This window comes from Miscanthus floridulus, chromosome 8, assembly GCF_019320115.1.
Source record: "Miscanthus floridulus cultivar M001 chromosome 8, ASM1932011v1, whole genome shotgun sequence".
Taxonomy (NCBI): domain Eukaryota; kingdom Viridiplantae; phylum Streptophyta; class Magnoliopsida; order Poales; family Poaceae; genus Miscanthus; species Miscanthus floridulus.
In genome coordinates, this window is record NC_089587.1 from 41,569,841 (window position 1) to 41,582,924 (window position 13,084).

The 13,084-nt window shown below is 47.9% G+C and overlaps 1 protein-coding gene across 1 annotated transcript; it reads right to left on the bottom strand.

Moving 5' to 3' along the window:
• Window positions 1-689: 689 nt before the first annotated feature.
• Window positions 690-6,000, bottom strand: LOC136471751 (uncharacterized). The gene is made up of 3 exons (XM_066469505.1): window positions 5,904-6,000; window positions 5,429-5,763; window positions 690-2,630 (listed from the first exon to the last, which is right to left on the bottom strand). Exons 1-3 carry the CDS (start codon window positions 5,992-5,994, stop codon window positions 948-950), a joined length of 2,109 nt encoding a protein of 702 aa, XP_066325602.1. The 5' UTR covers window positions 5,995-6,000; the 3' UTR covers window positions 690-947.
• Window positions 6,001-13,084: the final 7,084 nt, after the last annotated feature.

Below are 13,084 nucleotides of genomic sequence, written 5' to 3' on the forward strand. Positions count from 1 at the left end.
GTCTGGCCATGGTGGCGCCCCAAGCTTTGGTGTCGCTCGGCGGGTCGTCATGTTTCTTCAGTCCTTGTCAGTTGTTAGTTGGGTCGATTCGACCAAGTTGGAGCTTATAGTGGTGTGAGTTTTGATAGTCGCCGGTTGTACCAAAGTTGTGTAGGATGAGTGAAGCACTCTCCTCAGTTATATGGTTTTTGGGACTAGTTTTCATTCAAAAAACTAGGCGGGCACGGGCCTTTTTCTTCCTTCGTCTAATAAAAATCGCGGCAAAGCTTTTGCCGTCCTTTGTAAAAAAACATTGTTTTAATGCAAGCTCTTTTAATCTGACTCAGCACAAAATTCTTCTACAGAACTGAAGTTTGTTGATGGGCCATTGCTGTTACTTAAGTAATAAAAATTTTCACTATGGGTTCATATGAATGAAAAAGCTAATAACAGTCGTTTTTCTTTGGAAAAATATAATAATAGCACCAACAATTTGTCAGTTGCCTCTCTCTCCTCTCTGTGCCACACACCTTTGCCCTTCTTGTCCCTCTAAAGAGGTGGGATATCCTGGCGGGCTGGCGGCGGGTGCCCAGGCAGCCCAGCTGATACACTTTACAAGAAACTAGTGACCAAATTAATGTTATGATTCCAAGAATGTACTGTTGTTCAAAACATCAAGTATTCATGACTAGTCTAGGAAGGAGCGCTTGCACTGCACATTAAACAAGAAATACAGGAACAACTGAAAAGCAAAGAGGCAAACTTATGACAATGTACTGAGCAATAGGCAAAATCTGCTGGTTTTTCAAGTTGCTGGTGCTGGAGTATTATTTGATCAATGTAACCATATAGTCAATATGATATGTTCAAGTCCTTTACTATCAGATATAATCACGCCGACATCGTTATCACACCTGAGCCGCCCCTGCCATGCTGCCAACCTCATCCACCATTGCGATTGCAGCCATTCACACTTGCTGCTCTTTATTCTCTGCAAGATTGGCTTTGCCCCAGTGTGTACGGGTGTAGAGGTGCAGAATCATGCTGTCCTTGTCGCAGCCATGGATGCCGCACAGCTCGCACGCGAGCCTGCCATTCTCCTGCTGCATCACTGTGAACACCTTACCCTCCACCTGGATCTTGATTGGCTTGACAGGGGCAGTGGTGTAATTTGTTATCACGGATTCCTTGGCTTGGGTCACAGAGCCATTGGAGTCGGCAGCTGCATGCTCTTCTTCAGCTTCCTCAATAATCTCGCCTTCCTCTGCTGGTTCAGTAATGCAAGTAGCAGGTTGAGCTTCTACTGGTCGATCTACTGTCATGGATGCCATTGCTTGTGGTACTGCCAATGACGGGGCTGATTCTGCATCTTCATTGGCAGCGTTTTTTGCTTGTGGCACCGCCGATTCTGCCTCCACATTGCTTTTGATGGACTTTGAGCCACTGTCTTGTGCCTCATCAGCCCCGGTGACAAGGACAGACAAGTCATTGTTTCCTCGTGCAGCAGCGAGTGCCATCTTGCGCTTGTGCTTTTTCCCAGCCAGGTGAGACTGCATTATGATCTCAGATGATGCCTTTGCGTTGCAACTCAGGCAGACAAGGAAGCCATCCACACGCCGTAGAGGGTGCATCACACTGTCTACTTCCATGGTCGGTGAGTCAGAATCACAGACATTATTGAGTTGAGCCCCAGCAGAAGTTGCACTGTTTTTCATCATTTCTGTTCCAGGAGTCTTTGTACTATCCCCAATGGCAATGTCTTCCTTTGGTGGTGCCACAGTCATTTCTTGCAGCTCATTATCATCACCAAGCTTTGGTTGCAATGACTTCTTCGCTAGTGGTGCTTCCACCTTTGCTGCCATGTCGTCAGAGATGACAGCCGTGTGATCTGTGTCTATCGGCTGTGCTTTGGCTACTTCCTTTCCTCCTGAGGAAAGGTTGACAGACGCATCAGATGAGCTGGTGTTTGCCTTATTCTTGTGCTTCTTCCCTGATAAGTGTTCACGCATGCTATTCATCGACGAGGCCTTCACGTCACACAGCTCACAGAGCAGAAAGCCTTCCAAGCGCCGCACAGTGTGTGGCAGCGACGCACTGTAATCCTCTAGAACCAGATTTTTATTAGGATCAGCAGTGGCAATAGCCGCACCCGATGGCTTGCTGGAGGGTTGATGCTTCTTCTGATCATTAGAGATGTGTTTGCTCCCTTGCAAGTGGCACATCATTGTAATACGGTCTGCCGCCCGCACATTGCACAACTCACAGAGCAGGTAACCATCCATCTGTGTCACTTCGAGCAGCGCTCCTGCGGTCGTCGCCATCATGAACTTGGTGGGTTTGTAATCTCCTAATGTCTCCATCGCCATTCCCGGTTCCTCACCTGCCTCGAGCCCTATCTCCTGCTCTGTCTCATCTGGCACTAGCATTGACAGCTCCGGAAGTGCTACCACCTTCTTCCTGTGCACCTTCCCATTGAGGTGGTCTTGCATGGCCTTCTCGCTGTTTGCGCTGATGCCACACGCTGTGCAGGTTAAGGTGCTCTTCTGCTTCTTGCTGTTTGGAGCCAACGATACTGTGGATGCTTCGGCGGCACGATCAGAGCTCTTCCGCTTGGTCATGGCGGTTGCTAGTGCGCTTGCTTTTGGGTGGGCCTGCACACACGAGGTACTATAATCAATTTCTTCGAGATGAGCAAAAAAAGTAAAACACAGTGTCAAATCATAATGATGCAAGATATATTATCACATACGTGCTTCAATTGGGAATCAAGTTTAAGTCAGCATTCAAGTATAATAAGCAAAAGAGGCTCATCCACCATCTGCGGTCCTTTCTTCCCCCGAGCGCTCCCCTAGGGTGACTCGGGGGCGACCGCCGCGGCGCCCCTAGGCCCCCCCCCTCCCGGTCCTCCCCTCCGGCCGCCGTCGTCGCCCATCGGCGTGTGGCGGCGGCGGCCCGCGGTGGCCCGAAAAAAGGTGCCCGCCGCATCCTCCCCCCCCCCCCCTCTCTACCTCTCTCTCCCCCTCCCAATCCTCCACCACCATGACTTCCTCAGTGCTTCTCCGGCGGGCTATCCAGCCAGCGGCCCGGATCCGGGTTCCTCTGGACCGGATCTGGCCTCCTCCTCGTCGGTACGACGACGAGGGCTGGACGGTCGGGCCTGAGCGGCGGCTTCTCCGACGAGTTCGTGCGGCCGGCCTGGCGGCGGATCTGGGCCCCCAGTGTGCAGATCCGGCGTCGGCTGCTCCAGTGGCGCGGATCCGGCGCCTGCTGCTGCCGTCCAGCGGGGTGCTCGGCATGGGCGGCCTCCGAGGCCTCTCTTTCCGCGCCGGGCCCCTGTAGCCCCTGCTATGGGGCGCCGGTGGAGGCGGCCGTTGCCTGGGCCGCACTCGACAGGCGGCCAGTTCCGAGGTCGCCACCGGCCTGGCATGCTGGCGTCCGCGCCGCGGGGGCCTCCGGTCACGATACCGGCGGTCGCCGTTTGGTGACGCGCTGTCACCAGATCCATCCACTGTTTGGTGACAGCGCGTCATGGTGAAGCGTCGGTAGTTGCACGGGTTTTGGGCGAAAGCTCAGCCCAATTTTATCTGGGCGGACGACGGTGACGCCTTGGCGCCACATACCTCCTTGGAGGCGTCGCTTCTTAACCTCGTGCTTTTGCGCCAACATCACCAGATTCTAGGCGAAAGCCCCGCCTTAGAACCCTCTAAGGCCAGCGACAATGGCATCTAGGATCGTTTGCTTGGGTGCCACCTCCTTCCTGAAGGCATCGCTGAAGAATCCCGTGTGGTCGTCGTCTTTTGTGGTTCCTGCCGTTCGCTCCTGGAGGGTTCCTCGTTGTTGGCATCCGCAGATGTCATTCCCTTCTTGAAGGCTTCGTTTGGGGCACTCCAGCTGCGTCGATCGTCGGTGTTGTTGCCTGATAGGCTAGGCCTATCTGGGCTTCAACTCTATCTTCACATTGGTTTGTCCTTCGGTGTTTGTTGTTGCCGCTGTCGTTCGGTCCGTTGGCGGATGCTTTGCCGCTGTTGTTGCTTGGGTGGATGCTTGGCCACCTCGTCGCTTCGGTCTCCATGCTCACCTGTAGAGCGTGTGATGGCCCTCATTACGGATGCTTTGCCGTAATGGTCATTTTCCGGTGGATGCTTGGCCGCCGTGGTCGTTTCTCGTGCGGATGCTTTGCCGCTGTTGTCGAGCCGGCTCCCTTGGCTTCCTTGGTGGATGCTGGCTATCGCGGCTACACTACACCTTAGGCTACCAATGTGTTTTTGTCTCCATGTAATAGGCTCAGTCTATAAGGGTTTGGTGGTGGACGCCCCCCCCCCCCTCCGTGCTTTCTTGCTGTATCGTTTGTGCTGGTGGGATTGCGCTGGTAATTCTAGGATTACCGGCCAGTCCTTTGTAACCAAAACTCTGCTTCTACTTAATGAAAACCGTGCCTGAGGTACGTTCGAAAAAAAAAGTATAATAAGCAAGTTTTGCGTGTGTCCCAATCAAGTTTGATATTTGAGACCAAGACATAAGAAGTTTCAAAGTGTATTTAGTTTGGATTTTCATGCTGGCAAAAGACCACACGAAAATAAAAGGAAATTAATCTAAATTTTAAGTTTAAACAAAATAATGTTTTTTTCAAAAAAATAAATAAAAGGGAAAACTATAGGCGACATCTGCAAAGTCTTGTCAACGATGAACGTAGTGAATGAGTAGATGACAGAGCATGAGAAAAAGTATATGAAAGTAAGGGTGCGTTTAGTTCCGAAAATTTTTGGCTTTTGGCTACTGTAGCACTTTTGTTTGTATTTGGCAAAAATTGTCCAATTATAGACTATTTAGGCTTAAAAGATTCGTCTCGCCAATTACAGGCAAACTGTGCAATTAGTTATTCTTTTTACCTACATTTAATGCTCCATGCATGTGCCGCAAGATTTGATGTGACGGGGAATCTTGAAAATTTTTGGTTTTTGGGTGGGAACTAAACAGGGCCTAAAATACGACTAGTGTGCTCGAAGCGTGGGGCCCTAATGTACTCCTTGTAAGAGAAAACGACACTCACTATATCAGAAATTAGACCTATGCAGCATAAAAAGCACGTTATCTGTACTATGGTGGTTACATGTATGTGTGTCTTGAATTCTTGATTTGTTTCCATTTGATGTGTTTTTTACTATAACATGTATTTTCTCACATATGCTCGTTCAGTTCGCATATGTAGATGGCCTAAAATTAAAACAAAGAAAATTTTAATTTTAATCAACAAAAAATTGAGTGATGCATCGAGTTGTGACAAACCCGAAGTGAAAATCGATCTTAAAATCAGTAAAAAAAATCTATTTTAAAATCAGTCACTATTGCCGTGATTTAATCTGACGTTCGTAGAAAACGTGAGGCGAGACCTAGCTAGGGGCAAACGAAAAGCGTGATCAAACACAAAATGCCTAAAAAGACAGCATACCTCAAGCGCAACAACCGGCAGCAGCGATGAGTTGGCGGCGGTAATCGTTCCCGGTGACACCGCCGTCGGAGTGCAGGATCCTCTCGCCGGCCGCCCGAGCGCAGGCCACGACAGTTGCAGCATCTGCTCCCTTAACTCACTGCGCACCTCCAGCTCGAGCTCCCAGTGCTCCGCTTCCTCCCTCAGGATCCGCTCCCTGATCCTCGCCTTCTCCGCTTGCCGCCGCAGCTCGTCAGTGTCGACCGCCGCCGTCTCCGGTGGGAGCAGATCAGGCCGCCATAGCGGCACGGCAGAATTACCCACGCGCTCGGCCGGACCGTTGCTGCCGTGGCCGTCTGGTGGGATCGCAGGGCATATGCATGCAAAAGCAGTAGCCAGGTGAAACAGGAGATCGAAGCAGTGGCCAGGTGAAAGAAACAGGAGATCGATCGAATATGAATCGGAGGGATAGGCATAGGACTCTAGGGGATCTCACCTGCCGATCCGGAGCCAGGAGTACTCGGCGCAGCTGGCGGCGGCGGGGACCTGCTTCGACGCTCGTCGACGGCGCGGTACCGAAACTCCATGTCGGTTTCGTGAGAGAGAGAAGTGGAGGAGGTTTTGGGTTTTGGAAGGTTGTATAAAAAGGGGATGCATCACGAAACGTGGAAAGTGTTTGGGCCATGCCTGTTCAGATTCCTCAACTACAACAAGCCCACGGTTGCAATCGGAAACCACGCAAGTCCTACCTGAAGAGAGATCAAGCCCAGCTCTTTATGCCGCCGGCACTAACACCATGCAATCCCTATTTCTCCCTTTCGGATGTGTGATTTACCGGATTAGGGGCCAATTTTTGTGGAATTGTTTTTTTAATTGGATTGGAGAACTAAAATCCTCCGATCATGCAGGAAGATTGAATGTTGCTGAAGCTACGGGGTTCATTGTTCGCTATTCATCCAAGAGACTTCTCTCCTCCGAGCATGGGTTAGTAAAACCCTGTCCCCTCTCTCTCATGGCCAAAACATTACGCGGAACATTTCTGGCTCGGGCTGCCTGCTGCCGTCGCCCATCCGGTTATCGGCGGCGGATCGGAGGTGGCGGTGCCTTCTGGACGGGATGGGCAGCACGCCCCTTGGAGCCGCGGCCAGCCGGGGTTACCCTTTCTTCTCCCCTTCCTGATCGCTTGCTGCCGCGTCACGTCCTCCCCATTCGTCCTGGGATCAGGCAGCGAGCCGTACTGCCTCTGTTCGCCGCTACTACTCGCCATCGTCGTTTCGTCATGCCTCGCCACGCCCACTGGTTTTCTCCCCAGCGGACGGCAGGCCGCGCCATCGCACCGCCGCTTCAAGCTGCATCCAAGGTGAGCAACTCTTTATGGTACATCAATTTCGTCAAAATTTAATCGACAAACCTCTCATGAGTTCTTTTTCTGAATATATATTTTTTTTGACGGAGGAAAACTCTGCTTTTATAGAAAGCAAGAACATACAAACAAACTTACCAGCTTTTACAAAACAAGAGCAAAAGATAAACTGTAAAGGTGACTAGCACCGCCAGCAACCGAGATAAAACTCCAACACCCCTCCTAGAACAAATCAGACTACCAGCCCCAAGTTTGAGAAACAGGAAAAAGCAAAAGAGGCTTAAATCACTCCTTCAATTTTCACGCCTTTAATCAGCTTCCAAAATTCCAGCAACCAGTCTTACCGAGCTTGATCTTTGCTGTCCATGTAACTTTCATCCTCCACCTTCAACAGTATGCGCCACTTCTGTAACAAGGAGAATATTTTGAAAAAAAAAACTTCATCAGACGACCCTAGAAATTTCTTTTCAATACACATTTTATTGAGGATTGTACACAACCCCCATATAACTACTGATAGCATGAAGAACTTAATGTGATAATGCTGATCCTTTAACGAAGCCACCAATCAAAGACCCCTTGAAAGCTTTCAGGGATTTTGTCCCACCCTAGCCTCTTTTAAAGCATGCCCACACAGTTTTAGCCAACTCACAAATAAAGAAAATGTGTTCTGTTGTTTGAGGGATTCCATAGAGACATCAGTTTCTATTCCCCATCCATTTCTTTTTCTTCAAATTTACCCTGGTTTGTAACCTATCTTGTATAGGTAGCCACATCAGAATCCTAATCTTCATTGGGGCCTTATTTTTCCAAAGCTTGGTCATTCTTTTATTAGTGATGCCCCTAAACATTAAATTCCTATAGGACAAAGTCTACATAACCCTCTGAGCTTCGGCACTATGGCTACTCCACCCTCTGGACTTTGAAACCGTCTGATGAGCACATTTGCGTGATGCTGTGTGGAGGTAGAAGAGGGAGAGAAATCAGGGTGTTGCTGTTGAAGGCTGGGACAGGGCAATGCAGCATGGTCAAGAGGTTGACAAGATGAACCAATTCCTGTAAAAGGAGCTGCTAAAGAAGGATGCAGAGCTGGAAGCAAAGGAGGAGTTCCAGAGTGAGATCCAAAGAAGGATGCAGAGTTCGAAGCCAAGGACAAGGAGTTGGAAGCACTGCAAGCAAAGTTGAAGAATTGATGCACTCATTTCACTGTATGCTTGTGTGTGTTTGTGCTAGGCATGTTGTTTGCCATGGTGTGTAACGTTAATATGGAATGATGCCTTGTACATGAATGTTAGGGTATGGCTTGATGGCCTCTAGAGCAATGTTTGGAAATGTTATGTGGAGACATGTAGAATGCAATGAAAGATCTGTAGTCCTTGTCTTCCATCTTTTGGCTCTCAGAATTCCATGCACCTGCTGCTTCATCATCTCCTTCCTCATTATCACCTGCCTAGATTTCTTGATCATCTGCACTCATCTCCATACCAACCTCCTCAGCATACATATCTACTGCCCCACCATCTGTGTGATAATCAATCATGACCTTGCTGGAAGCATCATCTAACAATAGAACCAACCCAGCCCCCAAATCCATCCTAGGCTGCAGCCAATACAGCCACAAGATACTTTTTGAGGTTAAATGATCACCCAGGTGCCCCTTGATCTCAAAATATGACAGCTTGTCCACGTCAATCCAAGACTCAGCAATTTCTCCACCCACATAATGCACATGACCATTTGCAATATGAAAATAACAACCAAAGTGAAATCGTATTGCAAAATCATCAAGGTTGTTTGTCCTGATAACAAAAAAAATCACAATTAAACACAAACCACAAAATCCCACTCTTTTATTGCAACCGAAAGCACGAACTCTAAACCTAAAATACCATGAACCAATGAAATCGCATAGTAACCTAACGCGGACTCACCTTTAATGTTCCACATTGAACCTAAAATCACATCTACGATGACTAAAACCGACATCTCAACGAATATTAGTGCTACGAAGTAGTTCCAAAGAAACCCCATTTTCCCCAAATTCGCTCAAATCGCACATGCCATCCCGGGAAACAAAAAGGCCAGTGAGGAGCCAAGACATACCTGGTCATTGTGCAGGAAGCCAATCACTGGAACCTAACACCGATCATCAGCATGCCGCCCACGCCGCCGGAGAGAGAAGGGGGTTCGGAGAGATAAGGGAGACGAGCGGGCATGGAGGGACTATGCAAGGGATGAGTCATGCCCATCACCACTCACGCCAAGCCATCTGATAGAAAACTTGGAAGCAAGGACCGGACCCTAGGACACATTGTGGTTAGCAACTTGGAAGCAAGGGTGAAGTGTTTGAGGAGATAGAAAAAGAAAAGGAGGAGAAACCCTAGGACTGAACCCTAGTTGCGCCAAGACCGAACCCTGATAGGTTGAGTCTGGTCAGGTCTCTGCGTTGAGGCTGAGGCGCGCAGTTGCGACTGGACCCGACGTCAGGGAATGACCGACGTTGAGGGTCCGGTTGTGGAGTTGATGGCACGTTGGTGACGTGGCAAGGACCGGACCTAGGTGTAGAGTCTGGTCAGGTATGATCAGACTCAGTCCGAGGCACCTGGGAGCCCTCGGTGTAAATTTGGACACGATCAAACCCTGCTCGTATCGATTGACCGGACCCGACAGAGTGTGAGTCTAGTCAATACCAACTTAGAGCACAGAGAAATCGTTGTGAGGATCAGACCCTAGTCTGGGTCTAGTCACTTTTTAGCGCTTGGGGAGCTCTCTGTGTTCGATCAGACTCGTGCGCGCGATAGTGATCGGACCCTGGCTGCAGAGTCTGGTCTGGAGCTGACTGTTTTAGTCGCGTGAGATGACCGTTGGAGATGAGCAGCTGACATTCAAAGGGAGGACGCATGGTAAGATTTGGGTGACCTGACCCTGAGGACCGGACTCTGCTTAGAGTCCGGTCATAGAGTCCGGTCGGCTCTGCATAGCCCGACGGCTCTTTGAGCCAAGGGGCTCTATAAATAGACTTGGACCAGCTCTAGCTCACTCTCTTGCATATTTTCATCAATGATACATCCTTGTGAGCTAAAGCAAACACCTTCCACTCATCTCCATCATTCATTCATCATCATAGTGAGATTGGGAGTGATTCCTAATGCATTTACTTGAATGATTACATCTAGTAGCACTTGGGGATCATTGTGGCTACGGTTTTCTTGTTACTCTTGGTGGTTGCCACCACCTAGATGGCTTGGAGCAGCTTGAGGAGGTTGGCATGAGTTGGTGATTGTTCGTGGCCATCTCCCAGTGGATTTGTGAGGTGTTATTGGGCTTATTCCCTGGCGGAGCGCCAAAAACACCTCTAGTGGATTGCTCGTGACATTGAGTGCCCTCATCTTGTGTAGGTTCTTGCGGTGCCCTAGTGAAGGGCTTGGCATGGTGCCAATTAGCTCGTGAACCACCAAGTGAATCGGCTATCACAACGAGGATGTAGCTTGCCGGCAAGCAAGTGAACCTCGGGATAAATTGTGTGTCAATTGGCTCTTTGGTCTTCACGTTTGGTATATCATCCTACTCACTCTTGTATTACGTTATTTCATACTTGTTGTAGTTTGAGTAGAGTAGCTCTCTTGCTAGTTAGTTGAGTAGGTTGTTTAGCCTCTTGTTAGTTGTTAGCTACCTCAACTAGAGTAAGAGTAGTGACATAGCCTTGTTGTGTGTTTAGAGATCATAAAGAACTAGAATTATGGTATAGGTGGCTTGTAACCCTTGTAGAGCTAGAGCAAAATTACAATTCGCCATTTAGATTACTAACCCTTTGCTCTAGTGTATTTGTAGATAATTTTTTATAGGTTATTCACCCCCCTCTAGCCATTTAGGACTTTTCACCAGTACCCTTCAGTAAGTTGTAACAAATATCCTCTATGTCTGCTTTCAAAATTCTCCGTACCCATTTACCTAGTAAGGCCTCATTCATAGTTCTTGTATTCATAATACCTAAGCTCCCAAAATCCTTAGGAACACAGTTGATCCCATTTTACCATATGATACTTTGACTTGTCCTTAGATCCTTGCCAAAAAAAAAGTTAGACCTAATTGAGTCCATTTGTTGATGAACCACTTGAATATGGTGGCCTTGGGATTCATAATCTTGAACTTCTGGGCTAGGCACTTAGGATTCGATGGCTGTGGGCTCAAAAGACAAATGCTGAAAGGCCTTCGGCCGGTCTCCCAATCACTGTTCCTCATATAGCCAGGGCCCTCTTCAATGTTGCAGTTGATGCAATAGTCAAAAATGGGGAGGAGATCTTGTTCTGGATAGATAGATGGTGGGATGGGCATACCATGGCTGAAATACCACCTAACCTGTTCAGAACTGTCCAAAAGCGAACAGCTAAAAGAAGGACTATGGCTCAAGCGTTGGATAGGCATACCATGGCTGAAATAGCGCCTAACCTGTTTAAAACTGTCCAAAAGCGAACGGCCAAAAGAAGGATTGTGGCTCAAGCTTAGCAGCCTGGGAATGGGAACATGGCCCATGTTCCCGTTCCCGTTCCCGTTCCCGTTCCCATGTTCCACGTTCCGAGAACGTCTACGTTCTAGAAATGCGAATGTTCTTGTTCCCACATTATAAAATGATACCCCAAGTTCTCGTTCCCGTTCCGGAAACGGGAACATGGCTGCTAAGGGCTCAAGTGCTGCATAATAGAAGTTGGGTTCAAGATATTAAGGGAGCTCTTCCTGCTCGATTATCTCCACATTTGGGATATGGTGGATGGCTTCATTTTGCAACTAGAGATTTCAGACCGATATAGATGGAAGTTAATGCAGGATGGTTCTTATAGCAACAAGTCTGCCTATGTGGCCTTCTTTGTGGGCACCATCAAGTTTGGCCCGTGGAGAAGAATTTGGAAAACCTGGGCTCCCCCACGGTGTAAGTTTTTCATCTGGTTAGTGTTTCATAACCGAGTGTGGACAGCTGATCGTCTAGCAAAAAGGAATTTGCCACATCCAGAGTCCTGTCCCTTATGTGATCAAGTGGACGAAACAATAAAATCATTTGCTAGTGGGATTTGTTTTCACTCGACAAGTCTGGACCCTGATTTTGCAACAGTTTGGGTTGTTGTAGTTGGCATCACAACCTACTGTGTCTTGTTTCTCGGGGTGGTGGAAGAGATCAATTGCAGCTGTCTCCAAAGAAGCGCGTAAAGGCTTCAACTCCTTGATAATTTTGGTGGCATGGAAGATCTCTCGCAACTCTTGTGTCTTTGACAACAAGAGGCCGAACATTTTGGTCTTTAGGGCTGTTAGCTCAGAAGGAGGACTCTGGTGCTTGGCTGGAGCCTCCAAACTCCAGGAGCTTGTTCTCAGGTTGCTGCCTGCTAGAGCTTAAAGCTCGGAGGCATTTGGTCGTTTCTGCAGTTTTTGTTGCGAGTTTGTAACTTAGTTTCCAGGGGTGGTGTGTGTGAGTTGGGTCTCTTTGACCCGTGTAACATTTTTTTCTACTTTAATGGAATGACGTGTAGTTCTCCTACGCTGTCGGAGAAAAAAAAACATGTTTTCCTGCCTGTTTTAAATATCTTATTATTCGGAAACAAAAAAAAATCAGCACAACCCTTTTCACCCCTGCTGGACACAAAACTTGTAACGTGTGATTCCTGTTGACAAGCGAAATCAGGCAATATGGTTCCACTAAAACAGATGTTATCTTGAGAGATTCTGTAGAAAACAAAAGGCGCCATTGTTATCACTGTTCACTTGGACGTTAATTAACACTATCAATAGTCAAAACAACCACTACCTACATAACACACTTACTCTTAATCAGACTCCTGCAGAGAGTACTGCAGCTATATAAATCAGTATATCGAGAGCAATTCAAGGTGAGTTAATTAATGTGCGAACAGGATGTCTGGGTGTTATCTGCACAAGAAAGACCCTGACACCTCTGCTGTTACAGCGTAACAAGCTCCACTAAACGTGGCTAAAAGGGGTTACTAGTCATTGTGTTCACGCTTTGAAATATGATACCTTACTCAATACTCATTCAAAGGAATCATACTTTCTTGTTAAAATTCTTTAAAGACATTTGTGTCGATTGTTTAACGTCAGAAAAGTTCTTCCAGTTCGGGCAAGAACAGGGATGGAAAGGTGGGAGGTGGAGCCGTTTACTTCCTATCCGGTTTTGTCTGTTAACATGTGTAACTTAGGTATAATCAATTTGGCCATATCTCATAATAAGGGCTAAAAGTATGAAATCTAACATGATGGAGGTCATCAAATTAGATTTAAAAGATCTTTTTTTGATTGCCGCAGCAATG

Bases quoted from the DNA above. Each gene is read 5' to 3' on its own strand.
- LOC136471751 (XM_066469505.1), bottom strand. From the start codon at position 5,994: ATGGAGTTTCGGTACCGCGCCGTCGACGAGCGTCGAAGCAGGTCCCCG. The intron at 5,764-5,903 runs GTGAGATCCCCT...CGATCCCACCAG, and splicing joins TCCTGGCTCCGGATCGGCAG to ACGGCCACGGCAGCAACGGT. The intron at 2,631-5,428 runs GTATGCTGTCTT...TCGTGTGTGCAG, and splicing joins TGCCGGTTGTTGCGCTTGAG to GCCCACCCAAAAGCAAGCGC.